Source organism: Balearica regulorum, chromosome 1 (assembly GCF_011004875.1).
Source record: "Balearica regulorum gibbericeps isolate bBalReg1 chromosome 1, bBalReg1.pri, whole genome shotgun sequence".
Lineage (NCBI taxonomy): Eukaryota > Metazoa > Chordata > Aves > Gruiformes > Gruidae > Balearica > Balearica regulorum.
In genome coordinates this window covers 75302956-75323320 of record NC_046184.1, presented here as the reverse complement: position 1 = coordinate 75323320, position 20365 = coordinate 75302956, and the positions used below count along the sequence as shown (strand labels likewise).

General features: G+C 41.7%; 1 protein-coding gene across 5 annotated transcripts in view; it reads right to left on the bottom strand.

Annotated features, from left to right (window-relative positions):
• RASSF8 (Ras association domain family member 8) overlaps nt 1–20365 on the bottom strand; it is a 91537-nt gene that overhangs the window by 7164 nt on the left and 64008 nt on the right. For all 5 annotated transcript variants that reach the window (XM_075759095.1, XM_075759109.1, XM_075759086.1 and 2 more), the window contains 2 exons: nt 14253–14448; nt 2224–3113 (listed from right to left, as the gene is read on the bottom strand). In XM_075759095.1, coding sequence (XP_075615210.1) covers nt 2224–3113; nt 14253–14355 — 993 coding nt within the window. In that variant the 5' untranslated portion in view covers nt 14356–14448. The remainder of the gene's footprint in view (nt 1–2223; nt 3114–14252; nt 14449–20365) is intronic.

The window sequence follows — 20365 nt, the reverse complement described above, 5'->3', positions numbered from 1 at the left end:
GTATCTGTGAAACTTTAGTGAGATCTTTTACCTGAAGAAGGTTGGGTTTTAGTTTTTGGGGTTGTTTTTTTGAGGGGTTTCTTGTTAGGTTTGGGGGGGGTGTTGCATTTAAAATTTCTCTAGAAATAGGGAGAGCAGAGTTCTGCATCTGATCCTTAACTGAACATTGCCTTGTATTGTTATGGAGATGGCTAGAGAAAAGGAACGAAAGAGAAGAGGAAGGACAAATTACTAGAAATTTCTCACATGCTATTAAAAAATATCACCTTCCTGTTCTTATCACTTGAAATCTAGTGAACCAAAATTTTCTTTCCTCCCTTACTGAAAGGTCTATGAACACACCTTGCTCAACTCTTCTAGTTTCAAATCAGCAGTTCTATGAATATTAATATTTAACTTGCTGCATGCAATAAAATATTTCTCTATTTCCTCCCCCCAAAACTGTGCAATACAGAGGTGAGTTTACTTTCTCCTGGACTTCCAGATTAGTGCACCTTTAGGTTTAGAACAAGCTCAGAGGATCTGAATTTAACGGGAACTTTCCTGAGAAACTGAAACCCTAACCTATGAAAAACAAATAAAGCGAGAAAGATTTTGAACTCAATCATAGCCTCACTGAGTGTTACTGAGGATAGGTAAAATGTATAAAGAGGACTTGATGCTTTCTGTTAGTGCAAATCCTTAAGCATAGTGTATCTGGAAACTTAGGACAGATAAACATGGCCAAAACTGCTTACAGTTTTCATCTGTTTTGCTTTGGATGAAAAGATTACATTTCTCTCCCTCTTCATTTAGTAAACCCAGCTTATACTGACATGGTTCTAGGTGCTCAGGAGTAAGGATGCAAAATCCCTTTAAATATTCACAGCAGAATCACCCTACTGCAACTGCAGCACTGCGGAATACAGTAACTGTGAATCCCAGGAATACAGCAAGAATCGCAACTCAAACTGATGCATGGTGCCTCAGTCCCATCTTACATTGCACATTAAAATTCCAGGAGCCACAATCTGTCCTTCACCTCACCCAGCCAGCAGCTGGATTTCCATTTATATTTATTCCTTCATGCTCTATCAAGTCCCAAGTGATATCATAAACTTTAGCAAGGAAGCAGGGACTGGATTCTCTTGTGACACGTGCCACAATGCCTGAGGTGGAGGGAAAGGAAAATCCCGAACATCAGCAAGTCAGACTCAAAAAGGGAAATGCTATTCTTTAAAACAAAGGTGCTATAAGCTAACAGTTATTTTAGCTCTACATCTATTTATCCAGGTGCTGCTTTTGGACTGTTCCTTTGAATTAATCTGTTTTGGTGGCAAACAGACCTAGCAAGAATCAGAAATTTCACCTCAGAAAGGGCTGTTGTAGTGCAAATTTCCCTGAAATTTAACAATATGAGTCACTGAGCCGCCAAGACCCAGGACCTAAATCCTCAAGACACCTAACCCCAAATCAACAAGGGTTTAAAGACCAATACTTTTAAAGGCATTAGCCCGAGAGCACTACGCTCGTGTTTAGCAATACCACAATCTCCTGCTAACCCTAAATGCGCTGTTGTTCACGAAGAAGATATTATTTGTCCGAGGTGTAAAAGCGCCCAGACCCACTAGCACAGCAGCTCCTCAGTGGAGCTAGCGAGCGCTCCCTCTCAGCAGGGCGAGGTGGACAGATGCATTGCCATGGGTGCAGCCATACCGCCCTCAGTAGCGTGGCTGATGTTAGCTCTGGTCTTTCTCTGTCATGGACCACTGCATGGTGGAGACAGGCTTCAAGTGATTTCTCAGAGGTCACCAGGCAGTCAGGGAATGGTAGCAAACCAAAACTGTAACCGATGGGAAAGAAACTGAGCCAGCATGTAAATAAATGAAAGGTGGTGTGGCACGTGGCACTAACCCTGCAGGCCACCTAGGTCTTTTGAATGGCCAGGAATACATCCACCAAAACGTCTGCTGGTTTATCTTGAGACAAAGAACCAACTACTGTTTTTCTTTTCAGATGGTTTGAATGAGTAAAATACACACAGGTGAAACAAAAATTGTCTGCTCTTCAAACAAAACCTAAATGCAATTTGAAAATGAAAGCAACGCTTTCTTCCTTTTACCCAAATTCACTGTGGAAACTGTCTCATGTTTTCTTTCATGGGCTCTAAAACTGTGTAAGAGAAATTTGTTACAGTCAGGTCTTTGACTTGTCTTTAGCTATGGATAAAAAGCACGTTCTTACCTGTAACCGTTTGGTAGCTTGGCCCAAAGACCGTTCTACAGCTTTAATGCCATTTTCCAATCTCAGACTCTGCTGACCCTGAATATCAATTTCACCCTTCACCTTCTCGATCTTCTCCTTAACCTCTTCTTCGTTCACTTGGGACTCTTGAACTTCCCGCTGCAACTTCTCTGCTTCAAGGCCGCTCTCCATATTGTGGATCTGAGACATGTAGTCCTTCAGCTTGCTCTCGCACTCCAGGATCCTCTGCCTCATCTCCTGCAGCTGCTCCTTCAGCTGTTTTTCGTTCTCCTGCTCGATCTGCAGCTCATTTTCCCAGAACTCTTCCTCTTCAATCTCCACTTCGTTCCTTTTGATCTTCTGCTCTAGCTTGAGGATTTCTTCTTCCAGGCTGGAGTTATACTTTTGTTCCCAGTAGCGGATCTCGGCTTCGTTGGACTCCAGCTGTTTCTCGATGCACTGAAGCTTCTCCGTCTGGAGGTGGATCAATTTCTTCAACTCATCTGCCGTTGTTTTACAGTTGTTGAGCACCTTTTGCTTGAACTCGGATTCCTTGCTTTTCCCAAAGATGTCCATTAACCCTTTGGCCCCCCCAGTGAAGGTGAGGGATTTCCTTTTCGGCTCCCTCCTCTTCATGGATTTGTCGCCGGGAGGCCTCAGCTTGGCCAGGGGCGGTAAGCTTTGCCGGTACAGAGTCCTCTCCGGGATGCGCGCCACGCTATCCGAAGTCGGCCGCTCGCTCAGAGAGGGCCCGGTGCGGCGCAGGATCAGCTGCACGTCGCTCGCGTACTGTCCCCACTTGTTCAGCGACACGATGGGGTTTTCGTGAGGCGCCAGGTGCCTCTCGGTGTCCCGCCATTTCTCGATCAGCGTGTACCTCCCGGTACGACCTGCAAGGGCAAGCACAGCCGTCAGCCGGGCGGGCCGCCAGGGGGCGCTGCGGGACAGCGCCAGCGCCGGGACACGGGCGGGGCCGGCGCGGGCCGTGGGCGCCCCCCGCGAGTCCGTGCGTGCGCGTGTACGTACGGAAACAAGCAAGGCCGGGAGCGCGAGAGGTGCCCGGTGTTCATGGTGCGCTTCAGCGCCTCACGAGTAAACGCGCCGGCGTTTACTGAGCCGAGCGCAGCGCCCGCGCGTTACTTAAATTAAACGATCTCAGGAAAATCCTCCCCGCGTAGAGCGGTAACTGACCCGGCGAGTACAGATTTACAGTGCGCGCGCAACTGAAGCGGCGCGGCTCCGGGGCTTCCTTCTGATTTGAAGTCGCTGAAATTAAACCAAGTGACCTATTGGGGCTGATATCTGGCAAAGAAAAACATCAAATACACATCTCGAGAGGAAGCAAACAAGACTAGAAACAGTTCCACATCTTTTTATACAACCACACAGAAAAATCAAAATTTGGAGAAGTATGTCTGCTTTTAAACTGTATCATCAATCAGAGAGGCAACCGTTAATGACTGACAGAGCTTTAGTTCACCATCTAGTCCCCCATCCCCAGTAAGCCGAGACTGGGAAAAGCCGGCTCAGGGCCGCAGCAGCATCACGCCAACTCACGTGGCAGCTCTCCCAACGTGACAAACCTTGACAGCGCAGGACACAGGGATGAGCGCGGCAGAGGCTGCCCGAACTGGAAACGAGCGACTTGGGCTCCCTGCACAGACTCCTTGCCTGTAACAGCAGCTCGCAAGTCCCCCCTGGGGTACACAGCCTTCGGGAAGAAGCTCAAGTCCTTTAATAACTGTCGGGATGTTTTCTGACCTCCGTATTGACAGCTAGCTACGCAATGAATGCAATATGGTTTACTCTCAGGGTAAGAGGAAGTACAACTTATGTCTATGGCTTCATTTGTGCTGCTACCAAACATACTTAACTGAGTTTAAGGGTCTTTTTCCCTCTGGCACCCCTTATGAGATGCTTTGAATGCTACAAAAACACAAGAGCGTTTGAGGTTCTCCACTGTTTTTATTTTTTCTAAACACTCTTATTATTCTGAAATACAGCATTCTTCAAATGCAGGAGTTTCCCTTATCATGAAAGTGACTTCACTTAAAAGCCACAACATTGTTTACAAAAAGATGTGAAAGGTCAATTGCTTTTAAAGCATGTGATCCTGATGAGTTTCTGAACAGCTCCACAATTGCCATTAACCTTAAAAACATCATTAGCTATTTTAATGCATTATATATATATCCATTTCCATGATAGATCATCATTCAAGTGAGGGCTTATTTCAGCATATAAATGCCTAAAATACCTGTCATGTATGCAACGATGGAATGGGGGAGTTGGAATAAACGTAGTTATCAGTGGTAACCCATTTGACGCATTTTCTTTCCTTACGCCACCTGCCCAACTGCTGCACTTTTCCCAAAAGAACAAACACATCCTCATCTCAGGCTGGAGATCTGCCTCCGGCCTCCTACCACACTTGCACAGATTCTCCACCTCAAATTTGTAGGACACAAGCTCCACCGTGGCAATTACACACTGTGCGGCTCCCTACAACCTGATACTGTCGGACCAGCCTTATAAAGAGCTCCCCAGGATACAGCTACTGTGTTGGAAATGGTTCCTCTGATCTCAGTTTCTCACAACTGGCACACCATGCAAAGAACAACAACAAAAAAAATCAGTGGTACGAACACCACCTAGAAAACAGGCAGCTTTAGCTGACGGGTCGTACTAGCGATAGGTAGCTGGCCAAATTAGAGACCAAAATGTCCATGTTCACTTCCAAGTTAGGAGATAGAGCTCAAAGAGTACCTGAATATTTGACCAATAGAAGTTGGCAAAACAAGGCAAGCAGCATGGGAACAGCAATCCAACCCCCCCTAATGCCTTATAAATAAATGACTTGAGGTAAGCATTGGGGGGGAAAAAACAGAAGGGGTGAAAAAAAAATCAGCATACCAACATGCTTGGTCAACACTCTCAGAAATAGATTTAAAGTTTATTGTAATAAAGTACTTCAAAAACAAGTTTACTATGCCAAGATACAAAGTCAAGAGATTTTTGCCAACCCACAATATTGTTCATTGATCCATGAAGATTTATAGTTTGTAGTAGGCATCGGGGTTATTATAGGAAAAATAAACCCAGTGCTGTTTGCCATAGCATACTAACAATAAAATCCCAGAGAAGAAAAATGAAGTAAAAACATACCACAGAACCCGGGACAAAGGTTGCATTTTACCACACTATTTTGCTAATCTTAAAAGCTTTCAGCTTTCAGCTTGTAATCATGGTAATGCTACTAATGTTCTTGTTGTGTCAGAAACAGCCAAGTTCAAAGAAGTCTTGAAACTGTAAACAAGAGTTCCACTAGGGGAGTGATCAGCATGCAATTTCTATTCACTTTGCTATTAAATGCACTACTTAAAAGAAAGGTAACAAGAGGGGGGGAAAAAAAGGGAGGGGAGGGAAGGGGAACAAATCTAACAATCTCAACCAAACGTGAATTAAGGAATTGAGGCACTTGCCAAGAACCATTTCCATCTTAGCTTAGGGGTCCAAATCAACATGCAGTCCTAAATAATGAACTTGGCACTCAAGATCCACATAAAAGAAAGTGTTTTGTAGAAGTAATACTTCATACAGTTCAACCACCACACCTGGAGTTCAGTATTGGTCTAAACCAAAGCTGGCCTCATCCAAGGTCATTACCTAGGTTCAGCGTGTTCAGCCTACGTATGACGCAGATTAACAACACCCGGACAACCACAACTGTGGTGTTTGCTTGCATTAGAAGGCATTAATTCACAAATGAAAGGATGAATGAGTTAATTCAAAACTAATGACAGAATATTTCAGAACACAGGCATCCTTGTAACAAACTGCTGGTTTTGATGTGCTACCATTGACAAGGAGAAAGCAAGTAGGTTGCTTGGATTGTTGACAAAGACCAGTTCAACTCCTGCATGCTGCTTCTTGTTCTGCATGTTGTCCATAAGCTTTCTGAAATAGAGACTGTTTGTGCTTATACAGCACCTGGCAGAACTTAGTCCTACATTCATGCACACCTTCTAATTTAAAAAATTAGTTACTATTGTATGATGTAACGTGCCCCATATCTGCAATGTATGACATTGATTAAACCATACTGTGGTTTTCCCAGTTGTATATCTAACGCATTGAATCTCGTGCAGATTTATGAAGCATTTCCAGGTAAAGTTAGATGAGCACTTCAGTAGTCAATTCTATGAGCTGCCAAAGCACAGCTTTAGTTGTTGTACTGATACTCACGATGGGTATGTGCCTTGTTAGTGGATCCCTTACAACTTCTGAAAACAACCCTTATTTTTTAGAACACATCACAGGATCACAGAATGGCCTGGGTTGGAAGGAACCTTCAAGATCATCTAGCTCCAACCCCCCCTGCCATGGGCAGGGACACCCTCCACTAGACCAGCTTGCCCAAAGCCCCATCCAACTTGGCCTTGAACACTTCCAGGGACGGGGCAGCCACAACCTCTCTGGGCAACCTGTTCTAGTGTCTCACCACCCTCACAGTGAAGAACTTCTTCCTAATATCTAATCTAAATCCACGCTCTTTTAGTTTAAACCCATTCCCCCTTGTCCTATCACTCCATGCCCTTGTAAACAGTCCCTCTCCATCTTTCCTGTAGGTCCCTTCAGGTACTGGAAGGCTGCTCTAAGGTCTCCCCAGAGCCTTCTCTTCCCAATCTTTTTTTTTTTCTTTTTTTAGTACTTCTACCAAAGCTTTGTACCAATGAGAATGGTAGAGAAAACAATCCAGACAGCCCCAAACAAGCACCAGCAGTGCTGTATTCCATGGTTCCCTCTTCAAAAAATGGCAATTTAGGGGCTGGAGAGAAGCATAGAGCCTCTACATCCCATCCACTGGCCAGCTACTTCTCGTTAATATTCTGTGCTAACCCATGGACCATATAATGGTCCCCCACACGGACCATATAATATCACCATCTCAAAATAATCATCAAGAATCTGCATCTGTTTTGCAAGACAGTGAACGACAACCTATAAAAGAGGTAGGTATATAGTTACATAAATAAAGCACACTGCATCTGCACAAAGGGCCACAGTCAAGGTCAACAGGTTAAGTCTACACCTACCTAAGCATACAAACTTATCACAGGTTCTGTTAACACAGGAACATCTTCAAAACAATCTTTCACATTAAAAGAGAGATCAAAAAGGGAAATACACTGACTCCACAATGCTCATGTTCTGATAGCCTGCACCTAGCTGTCATGAGCGGTTTGAACGCGGCTCTAATGCCGCCGATTATTGCTTGATCAGTAAGACATTACAGGGCCAACTACAGCCAGCATTCTGGATCAGCCGCTGCTCTGCTCCGCAGCCAGACAGCAAGCTCTGGACCCAAGTGCCCACGTCATGTGCTCAACCACTGCAGTCTTAGCTTGAGATTGATGTAATTTGGTATTTTAAACACAGATTCCATTACAATGAACGGTGATTAAACTAATGAAATATAGGAACAAAGTAATTGAACCTTTTTTTTAGACTCTCAAGAGGCAGACTTTTAAATTACACTCCATGAAGGTAGTAGAACCCGTATAACTGTTACTCACTTTAAGCTTCTCAACAGAGAGCGCCAAACTAAAAAGGAAGCTGTACAAGTCTTGCTCTTGAGCTAAATCTGAATTAGCACGCCGAGCTCACAACGGTGCACAGTAAGAATATACACGCTGTCGCCCGTCTGCACACAGGTTTCCATGGAGGTAAAGCCAGGTATGCCAAGACATGCTCAAGCCAAACCCAGACTGCCCAGTGCTCTGGGGGTGCTGAGAAATGCACCCCCTCCCCAGCCTGGATACAGCTTTCTCACCCACCTGGTGTCCCAGAGATAGCCCTCCAGCCCTAGGCGACTGGATGCTGTCTTCCTTAACAAGGCAATATAAAGAAAAAAAAAATAATTGTACGTGGGTAAAATCTTGTAAGAACTCTTAACATGTGGGAGAAAATGCTCTGTCTTACCAAAGGGGCATGAGCATTAACTCCTGAATCTTTAACAGCACTGATAGAAAAGTAATTGCTGGCAATTTTAATAAACCCAGTATGATTTGAACTCAGTATCTTTGAATATGAAGCTGACATTTCATTCATTATGTGATACTTCAGTTACCATCCATACCAATTTAAAAAAATACCATTTAACTCAATACCCAAGAAGGATTAAGAGTAAAAAAAGCCTTTAAAATAGAGATTAGAGTTTGCCTTACTCAGATTTCTTAACTCATGCCATATTTTGCACACACGTGTACGCATACCAGAGAAGATGATGAAAATCAGCACAGGGGTCCAGTCCTAGGAAAACACGCCTGCAGAGATACACAGGCTCAAGTCCAACGGCAGTGAGGGCGGTCTGCTTCATTCACTAGGTACAGCTGTGCTCTCAGTGTGATAACCCATCTTTATGGGGACTGAAGTCTTAGTTTATTAATATTATTATCTTTTCGCTCAAAAAAAGGGTATACAAGAGTTTATCATAATCTGACAAAACACAGCACTTAAAGCCATTTCACCCTTGTAACTGCCTTTCGCCTCAGCACCCTGAGGTACCGCGCTTATTTTAGACCCGTTTCCTAAATAGGTAAAACGATGCGGAGGAGAGGTTTGGCCGAGGTCAAAAAGCAAGACGTGTGGCAAAGCAGATAAAGCAGCCCGGGTCTCAGCTGCACGTGCCGCCGCTACGCAAGACACACCACATCATTAAAGGTGGCAAGAAATCATCCCACCCAACCACCGTGCCTTTCAGCAAGGTTACTGTCACGAGGTTTCTGAACCATAAAGCGTATATGATCACACCACGGGATCACCACAGCATGCAGCTCTCTTGTACTTCTTATTATCTCTCTTAATGTTGCTATTTAAAGCAGCAGAGAACAAAATTTCGGGGTCAAAAATAACACAAGTTTTAAGCGATTCTTAGCAGTAAACTACACGATTAATTCAATGTTTAAAAACTTTAGTTTGCACACAACAAATATTATTCCCTTTTTCTAATCCTCTTCAGACTCAGCGTTGTGATTCAATTCCATCTCAGACTCTTCTCTCTCTCTCAAAGTATCTGACAGCCAGCTCTGGCACTTGCTTTAGCAGAAATTATTTGGAGGAAGGGACGAACATAAGAAGAGACAACAATGAAGTGGTGTGATTTTTCCAGATACAACTCTGGCTGAGCCTTACAACGCTGTGACGCATGTTTGAAACAGCATGAACAAATCCGTGCTTTATTTTTGCAAACACACCTCATTTATCTTTGAGGAAAAATACTCAACTGCAACAAAAATTAATTGACAGCTGCATTTGTTTAATTTTAAATAGAGACAGCTGTACTTCTTGTTCACTGAAGTGTTGCCCATATTCTCCTGATAGAAAAGCAAACTCCACAGCACTATTTAAAGCGAGTCTGCCATTTTAATTATTTGCCACAGAAAATTATGGGGAAGGCAGAAAACAAAAGTGCACTTTGGTAAGAAATACAAGCTTTGCTGCTATAGGCTAAAATATTCTCTTTCTAGGAAACAAACACATCATTCTGAGTACAGAAGACATATGCTCATTTCCAGAGGGAAATGAAATCACAACAAACGCAGTAAAAATCCTCACAAAGGCTGGAACTAGGAGATGAACACTTCTAAAGAAACAGGGCAAGTATATTTGTGATTCTGCTATTCATCACCGTATTCCTTTGGAAGATCTTTATTTTTAGATTTGAATGGTAAACAACGAGCTAAAGACAATTAAAAAAACCAACAACAAACCAACAAAAAACCACCACAACACAGACTTCTGCAGTTAAACTACATTTGCCTAAACTATCAGCTAACATGATCAGCTCACTTTCTTCTTCTTTTAGGATGCCATCTGTTTTTCCCCTCACTATTACAACGATTTTTTGAGGAGCCACTATGCTCACATATACCCGACTATAAGTCCATATACTACTTTGCAAAACAGAACCCTGACCAGATTCACTAACCATCTCATCACACATACAGTCGAAAAGTATCAATAACATCTTTTTACTTGTTTTTCAGTTGCCCAAATTAAGAAGAGGAATCAAAATGAGCAAGCAACGTTTATATGAAGCCATTCTGGCATGATTTTCACAGAATGCACAGAACAACTAATGGAAGCAGAAAAACAGGCAGAATTTGCTGTCAAATACACATTTTTAAAATAGACAATGATGGATGTGATAAAATCTAGCTCATCTCTCCTGGCAAAAATATTTTTTAAAACAAGACTCATGGTTCTCCATTTAAACTGTGTGCTGTGGTATGTTTTTACATTTTGGTGAGGGCTTAGTTTCTCATGATGAAACGATCACTTCTCTTAGTTGTATTATAAGGCCAAATCTTTCTCTTTCTAATTTGCAAGCAGCCTGAGTTTAAAAAAAAAAAAAAAAAAAAAAAAAAAGAAGAAGCAAGCAAGCAAGCAGCCCTGGATAAAACTCGTAAAAGGTAATATCAAGTATTCTTCAAGATCCCAGTGGGAGGTGATTTCACTCTCTGGAAACTTGTCACTAGATAGGTTTATGTCTATCTTGAACAGAATTCCAGCAATCCTCCCTCCAGCTAAGGCATTTCTAATTCCTTCCGAGTTAGAGACACAATCAATTACGGTATCCAAAATTATATTCAACTGATATTATTCTCTCTTGCATTCATTAAAATACATACATGTATTTTTAAAATAAGCTTTGCTGCGACTACCGAAGGAGACAACTCTCCCTTCTTTTTTGTTTTAAAGAATGAGGTTTATTTGAGATTTAATTCAAACCCTTTATCTTCAAGCCAAATAGAAATTAAAAAAAAAATATTGTACAGAAATTTGGAGTAGAATAATTTCTTATTCCTCAATGATGGGCAACAGGGCAAGGAGCTCATAACACAAGAACAGGTAACACAGATGTTATCCATCCGGAGTACAGCCTCAAAGGAAGAGAGACAAAAAGGCCTTTCCACTGAAAGAGTAATTGTGGCAGATACAGATTTTAAGGAATAGGGCAAGGAGCATTAGCCGGGCAAGTGAAGTGACACAACTCCACTGCCAAAGGATTAGGCTACACTTTGGGTATGGGACAGAATCTCCTACAAAGGGGCAGAGCCCAGCATGACTTTCTATTTTTGTTTGGCTAAAATAGCCCTAGAACCTAAGTCTCTGTCTAGGGGGGAAAAAAAGGAAAAAAAAACCCCTTTGTATCTTGAAGAAAGTTATTACTGAATTTCCATGACATATGGGGAGAGCTGGCAAGTAAATAAATGGAAACTTTTTTGTTGCTCTTATCACAGCTGGAGATCAGGAGACATGGCCCTGCATTTCATCAAGTGACAGGAAAAGAAATGTCTTGAAATACAAGAAATTTCATTTAAACCTAAGGAAAAAAACCTCTTACTGCAAGGGTGATGGAGCACTGGAACAGGTGGCCCAGAGAGGTGGTGGAGTCTCCACCCTTGGCCATATTCAAAACCCAACTGCACGTGGTCCTGAGCAACCTGCTCTGGCAGTCCCTGCTTTGGGCAGCGGAGTTGGACAAGATGATGTTCGGGGTGCCTTCCAACCACAGGCTGTTCTATTATAATTTTTGACTATTTTTGAAATACATCGCAAAGCTTTACTTTTCATATCTCTAAAGCAGGGACAGCTTCGGTTTGTCCACGAGAAGCTTCTTGAACTACGGATGTCTTAATGCAAGTATCTTTGGCTTGTGCTTTCTTCAGTGGATACGGCTGTAAAATAAGTTAATTTGCAGATATTCCAGACACTGCACTTCAACACAAATAATATACCTATTGTAGTTCATATTCCAGGCTTAGTGAAATACGGGGTGGGGGGGTGGGGTGTGCGCATGTGGGCACTGTATTTTTCAAGTCAAGGACCTAGCAATAAACTTTAAGACACGATAAAACAAAAGGAGTATCTCAAAAACTTTGCAGACAGACCAACAGACAGACAAAATAACATTGAGTCCTGCTAAGCTATGTGACTGCTGAAGGAGCCAGACTGCAAAGTGGAAAATAAGATCAGAGCCAACCAAGGAGGAAGCCAACTAAGACTGGCTACTTTCCACCGCCAAATGTCAGGTGAGAGCTAGAGGGATGCATTTTAATAGATTTCCATTCAAATTTGAGGGACTAATGTTCCTGGTAAGTTGGTACCTATAGCCAAATCAAAGAGGCAGACATATGGTTGCTTTTCTGCTGAATGGCCTGACAGGATGGTTGGGAAAGCCCTACCTGCCAGAGACATGCAAGTGTCCTTTATACGCTGTTTAATAATGTTGTCCTAGCAGCCCCAGTGAGAAACTGGAGCGCAATTACTTCAGGCGTTTTCTAGAGAGGATATGTGCCTCAGGAAGGAGTTTCCAAAGGATTATCTTAATTTGGCTCTGGTTGTAACTGAAATTTATCTCCGCACGGAACCAGAGTCAGACGCCCCAGATGAAGTGGTGACGTGGTACAGAAAAGGAAGGCTGCTGAGTTGACAGAAACTGTGTGCGTTCCCAAGGCTGATGGAGTCTTTTCAGAGTTCAGGCTAATAATGGAGGATACAGAAAAAACAAAGAGAAATTATACAGGAGAACATGAAATTATTGTCTAGAACCGGGAGTCTGACATTTTTTGTTTGGGGGAGGAGGCAGAGGAAACAGGATGAAAGAGATATTGAAAGCAAAGTAAAGAAGAGAAGTCTACCACAACCCATTTATCTATTTTTTTTCTAAATATATAACACTTAACCATTACTAGGAAATAATCATCCTAGCATAACTGTGTCTTAAAAAAACCTATAGGTGGAAAATGAGATATGGAAGCAAGCAATTCATAAACCAATTAGCATTAAATGAAAAGCTGCAACTAACACAAACAGTAAAAGCACACAACAGTTAACCGTTGAATACAAGATTTGAGAGACATACTTTCTACATTTTTTAAAATGAAACTTTAAAAGGTATTTGATGCATACAGAGTATACACATGCTAGCATTGTGTTCAATCCCCTTAAGACATAAAAGAGTCCCAGTCTTCTACTCCATCAGATGAAAGTATATGGAAATGATGTTCAGAAGTACACATTTAAATAAACAAACATCACCGAAATTCAGAGAAATTGACTTTATGCTCATAGGTAGAATATATAGATGACATTCATGGCCCCAAGTTGCTTTCTATTAGAAAATTATTATTTTGCAACCAAGTCAGGCTGCTGAATTGTTGGAATACTGACAAATGCAAAAGGTAGCCCTGAAATTATGAATTTAATTTTAGGTAAGACATAGGTTTTAATACCTAAATTTAAATAGTCTGTAAAGTCACTTATAAAATTTTAGCAAAGAATAAGATTCAGCATAGGAAGTGCTGAAGGGATGAAGCTGAGGCTTATTCAGGATGCTCTCAGTCACTGAGAAAGGTCTGACAAGACCAAAGCAATGTTTCTTTCTTGTAATGGAGCCTTAAAGATTTTACTTTTTTTTTCACTAAACTGTTCAGCAAATAGTTAACGCTGAACAGCCTTCGAGGTACTCTTTCATTAGTACTGAGTTATGCGGAGTGCAGGAGTAAGAGGAAGATCTATTTCACTGATCTATACTATTCCCAATATAGCTGGGGATACTTACAATGTGTATAATTTCAATGAACATCATTAGCTCGTGAAAGGCGACCGATTATCTTGCACTGCTTTTGTATTTCTTTGGTACTCAAAACATTGACGGTTTAGCACCTTCTTTAGTCCAGGCTGTATTTACAATGACAAATGACAGCATACTATTGTTTAGAGAATAAATTTTTGCCGTGTGAAAGTTTATAGATTTCACAGCATTCCTTTTCTTTCTTTTAAACCTCTTTTCTGGCAGATTAAAAATCAAAGGCTGTGAGTTTACACCGCGAGGTTATCCCACTGCGCATCGTATGTTCCTGCTCTACTCACAGTCAGCGCAACCCCACCTCCTCTCGGTTCAGCTTCCTAAAAAAAGCGTCACCCCAGTTCCCAGACACCCAGCTGCCAGAGTTACTTACCGATAGCCTGAGCAAGGGCTATTACAACTTCCTGGCACGTCGTGACTTCGGTGACCCCGCACACAATTCTCTGGACTCCATCCACCCATACTTTGAGCTCCATGGTTCACCAGATCATCCAAGAGCCATGAATGCAAATCGGTCAAGTCATGCTTGCAGCTATACCAGAGAGAACGCAGCAGACTTCTCTCAGCAGCTAGAAGAGAGAAAAATCCTCGTGTTTACAGTGAGGCATTACTCAAAAAGTTAACAAACTCACCTCAACATCCATTGGGTTGAACAGGCAACGTGGCCTCCTTTCTTTAAAAATACTAACAAGAATCAAACATCCCTTGCTTTAGCCGTATCTACCCCTTCTGCAGACATACCGGACATTTCATTACAGTTTATTTCCTAAAATAGTCAAAGTTATCACAAAAAAAGCACCCAAAGAAATAGCATTAAACCAACAACTCCGGAGTAAACTTGTAACAGTCTCCAGTAACAAGTGCCTCTCTTCCTTTATACGCCGCCTGGATGCTTCAAGGGACTGGTCAGAGATGCTTTCAGTGTTTGTTCAGTAATTCCTGGCAAGTGGTGGGGCAGCAAAACAAGGGAGAAAGATTTTTAATTACAGCCATCCGTAAGAGCCCAACCTTGCTCTCCATACAGAGGTAGCTGGGGGCTCCTAGTCCCACCAAAAGCTGGGAAACCCAGAAAGGAAAGCAAGCAGACAGATCCTTCCTTCCTTCCTCCCTCCCTCTAAAACAAGGAGATGCATCAGGGAAAGTTTTAGAGGTAGTTTAACGCCTGCCAACGCTGTGCTGGTTCTGTAAGGAAACGGACTTTGGCTAGAGTGTAATCCTAGTTTTTTGCCGTAGGAACTGCGATGATAGCAAACTGAAAAGCAAACCACGCCATCCAGTCCAGCCAGTTCTTGCTTTTCAGCATGGTTCTCCTGGCTTCGCTGAAATAATGCCAAAGTCGTACCAGCTAATATGGTGTACTAGCTCCCAATTTCATTTCTTAAAAAGAAAATTCCCAAAGTTTGTAAATGGAAACAAAACAAAACAATGTTCGGGGAGGGATTTTTTTTCTGAAACAAAAAAATTCCCATGAGTTCAAAAATCTCCTTCTGCACTCAGATGCCGGAAAAACTTTGAAGAACAGAAATAAAGTTACAAACTTGGGGAGCTAGATTAGGATTTAGCAATCAGCCATTTGCCCTCTGCTGTCATTACCAACAGTCAAGCTGCTAAAGGTTTACCCAGTGATAACTTCTAGATTAATTACTGATCTGAACTCTAGGTGTTTCGCTATGGGCTGAGCTTTCCCAGGAGCTGCTTTTCTTCTACATAAACAGATCCACCAGCACCAAGGCACACAAAAATTGATTTCTAGCTGGAGAGGCTGAGATGCTGAGTTTCAAGAATTTCAAAGTAAAAACTCCATGAAGAATTGTCTTCTTAAAAATACAAAACCCTCTCCCCCAAAACAAAAACAAAACCCAAGCCACCAATAATGATAGCTTATTTTTTTAAAAAAACTAATGAGAGTGCTGTGTTGTTTAAGCAGATAGAGGAAAAATAAGTCATGAGACTACAATAAAGGAAGCTCGTGCACTCAGGTAGTCCAATATGGACAAAGATAAAACTAAAGACAATATTTTTGGAGAATTAAGTACCAGGAAAATGCATTACGCAGGAACAGAGTAAAAGAAATCTGAAAGTTATTTAGAGGACATTACTAAAGACAAGCAGGGAAGTGTTACACAAGAAATGTGGAATCTGATGATGCTGATGGATTTAACAGAGGCAGAAATGGTGCAGGAAAAACGAAGCAAATACTTAGTACAGTTCATGGTTACAGTCTAATCAGAGCTGCTTTCTCCTGGTGAAGCGACCATCGCTTTCTGCATCAAAAAGACGTAGTAGTAGTGCAGCCCTCAAGCTAGAGTAGAGAGACGATTTCCCTTCTACAACCAAATACTTTATTTAGCAGCTGACAAATACTGACACACGATGCAGAAGACAGACTGGTCTTCGCCCGACGAGCCGCGGCAGTCGGCAGCAACGCACCTCAAAGCCCGTCAGAGCCAGAGAGGCTCCGCACCGCGTCGGCAGGACGAGATTTAGTGGAGAAGCACGAAGCAAGTCTGCTGTAAAGTCAGTCCAGCACATGCACATCAAAATCCCTGTCCAGTCATACTCATTTAGAAAACAAAAGAAACATGCATAAGTCCAAATGTATGAGTAAAACCAGATTTCAAATATGCTTGTATAATTAATCAACAAAAAAGTGAAAGCTTTTAAGAATACTGGTGCATGCAGAAATAGTCTTTTGAGACATGAATAAGCACCTGAAAACACAGAGAGGTCAAAGAATTTAAACAAACATTTTCCCCACATAAAGTGACATACTTCAAAGAAAACTACCATCCACACAAGTATTAACAGCGTGCAAATACAGAAACACTTCAGTCAGATAACACCATTTTAACGTCCCAATAAACTAAGCAGAAGAAAATCTTTTACCAGCCTGTAACAAAACAGTGACTGAGAAAACACCTAATGGGCCCCATCAGTGACCTCAATTGTTTATTCCTGGACCAGTTGTCACAACTAAACAGACCTCACATTCCAAACCCAGCCGTAAGGAACTTTATTAATTAACTTAATATCTTGCTGAGAGTTGACCAGTTCAGATTTACTGGCACAAAACAAACCATCTCTCCGTGTGACAACACCCACGTCAGCAAAGCATCCGACAGCTCTAATTGTTTTACTGTCTGTCAACATCCAAAGTATTATCTCAATTTAGCAAGCCAGCAAGTGCATTTTTTTCCCCCAGCCAGTGCACAATGTACAGTCTTGCATTCAGTGCAGATCAGTTTCAGTCATCTGTTTTCCTATCGTCCATCTTTAAAAAAAACTAGAGAGAGGCATCGTTTAATAATGAAATATTTGCTGACACTTCCAATTTTGAAAAAAACATTCACCAAAGCGGCAAATGATCCAAACAAAGTGTCTTTGAAACAGTCTGAGCTCAGGGGAAATATTCCCATTCATCTTCTTGCAGGGCAAATAGTTTTAATAGACTAAATAGTGAGAGCAGAACAATAAAAGCAGCCTGCGGTATGTGCTTCCGTCGGACCAATATGCAGCGCTGAATTAAAGGACTGCGTGCCCCACAAGTGTTAATGGGATTCTATCAGGGACCTGTCACTAAAAGCAGAACACACACAGACATCAGAAATGGAAGGTCTATGTGCTGAAATCACCGTCTCTCATAGTTTCTAAGCAAAGCTAATCTATAATAAATTTAAAAAAAAAATAAATCTAGGATTGGTTTGGTTTCTAGGACTGTGCAGAATTTTCCCTAAATTCTCCTTTTATCCTAATTGGCTGATACCTTACTCTGTCAGGCATTTATTCAGTTTTTTAAGTGTACAGAAAAATCCAGCATATACGTACATATACACACACATATATATACACACTACTTGGCTATCTCTTCACAGCTAGCTTACAAACTACAAAAAGGCTGCAACTTCACACAAGACAGGCAGAACTGACAAAGCGCAAAGGGCTTTTCTTGTATTTTAAAAAAAAGGTATTCCAAGTAAATGTTTGCAAAATCTATCTGTCCTTGACATAAGTGTTAAGTCACAAGAAACCCTGAGAGCTAAAATTAAGATGTTGATTTCACCTTGTTTCTAATCTTTAGAAGGTTCCCATCACCTGAAAGCAGCGTGCACCTCAAATCAGCGCTCAAATCTTGCTGCAGCTGAACCAGCTGCAGAATTTTGACCAACCACTTCAGTAACCTTCTGTTCCCCCAACAAATAATCACCATACTGCTTAGTATACTTCAAAGTGAGCATACTTTCATTCATAATTAGCTATAACCCAACATCACCTAGAGTTTGGCACTTTCCCTTTATTTTTTATTCTCTGTGCTCCTTGCCTTTTGCTACTGTGATACCAGACAGGGCTCTGGATAAAGCAGCAGCTTGTTCCACCCAGGTTGGAAGCTGTTAATAAGAATAGTTAGTGCAAAAGCAAAGCTTGGTTGAAAAAGATGATTAAAAAAAAAACCCAAACCCAAATACAAGTAAGCCAGTTCAGCTACCCAGAAAGAGCTTATAAACCATTCAGAAGAGTGTGACAGTATCTCCCGTGAACAGGGAGGCATTTGGCAGACCCTTCCTACCATAAGAATCCTGGTATAAAGCAAAGTAACATTTTCCAGATGGAGAAGACTGCAAATACAGAATCTGCTACTGGAAACAAGCTAACTAGTATTTACCAAAAAGCCTCCTCCCTTGGATTGATGAAGGAGAAATAGCCTACAAGATATGCTGCTTCCCATCAATAGGTGGGCAAAAACCTTTCATGGCAGGTTCAAGTCAAAATATCAAGTGTAAATCTTTCACACACAAAATTTTATTAGAAAGGAACAGGTTGTGGTTTTGAAATCAGCGCACGACTTTCTTTAAAAAGTGTTTATGCAGAGGTAGCATCCAGTTGTTTTAGTGGGACTAAGTGATTTCCTCTTGTGGAGTGTTATTCTTTTGCTATTCCAGAAGAGCGCTCAGAGATAATAAGCACTGCTTAAAACAAACAAACCAGAGGTCCCACAACCATGAAGATGACAGCGTTGAGAATGAGCTTGAGAGAGAGTTTAAGCACCAAGGAATTTTCCTCACATGAGACTTGGCCAAGAGACGGTCTAACACAAGTCTCTGTGAATCAAGCCAAAATCCAGATGCCACAAGTGTTATCCAAGACACATGCAAACATATATATAACGTATATATATATATACACACACACACACACACTCTACCTGTGGCAGGACAGGACAGCACCAATATGTGAGTTTATATAAACTCGGAGCTACAAGAGGCTGTTTCTAGCAACAATAGCTACTAGAAATCTTGCCTCCAGATAACGTAGAATTCCCCAGAAGCCCCAAAGTCACAGCTTCCCAGAGAAATTACTAGTTGACTTGCGTCCAAGAACCCTCAAGCGCCCAGTGCAAGAGCTGTTGCTTGCTTTGCAGTTTCTTTTTGTGCAATGCAGCTAACAATATAGTGGGAAAAAATGAGGAAGAGAAACATTGTTTTGAAGCAGGGGATGCTACAATGGCTATTTTCCCTAATTACAGAACATCCTCCACCTCTCCTTGAGCTACAATTTTACAGCACAGAAAAATCAAATTGGAAGTCTTTTTTCTCTTTGTATTGGTGAGAACTGGCCAGAAAGAATTAACTTGTTTTCTTTTGGGAGTGGGGGAGTGATAAGAGGGGGTAAAAAATCTCATCCGCACATTTTATCATCTCTTTTAAAGATAAATTTTATTAATGGCAACTATCAAGTGAGTTATTAGTTGAAATAATTCTTCCACCTTGAAAATTATATTATCTTCAGTATTTTATTTTAATTCTCGGTTTGATCTCTGACTTCAGGAAATGTGTTTGTGAGAGACGAAGATGCCCTAATGTTTTCATCTCAACCCTTGCATCTCTTGATTTTTCACTGTCTGCCGTTCTAAGCCTTCTTTGTCCAGTATGCAATTTGTTACCTTTTCAGGCACACAGAAACAAGTGACTGCTATCTCCAAGGCACAACCTGTCTCTTCCCCTCCTCCTCCCCATTTTTTTTTTTTTCTTCTCCCTACTCAACAAAAAAGATGGAGGTTGAATCCAAGTCTTTGCTGTCCCTGGTGACCTTTACCAAACGAGCTGAAGGCCACACCAGCATATCAAGACCATCCCCAAATTCATTAACAAGGCACAGAGCTCTTCCTCCACTATCATCAGTTCATTAAGCTGGCTCATGATTACAAGTAACAAACTGAAGAAACGCGAGACACCGTTTAGCATTAATTTAACTGCAGCGCGAAACAGGATTCACCAGCTTGGGAGCTGGAGTACGGGAGATGAGGTAGCTTTGTGAACACAGACTGTGTCTAAAATTCACGTCTTCATAGAAAACTAAGTTCCAACCCGCTGTCACTGACACGTATCGATGGCTGGAGTGCTAATGCTTTCAAAACCCATCACGGTCTGTACACACCTTGTATCTTGACTCACAATTTTGAAGCCACAAGGCTTGACCCGACTGTGTTCC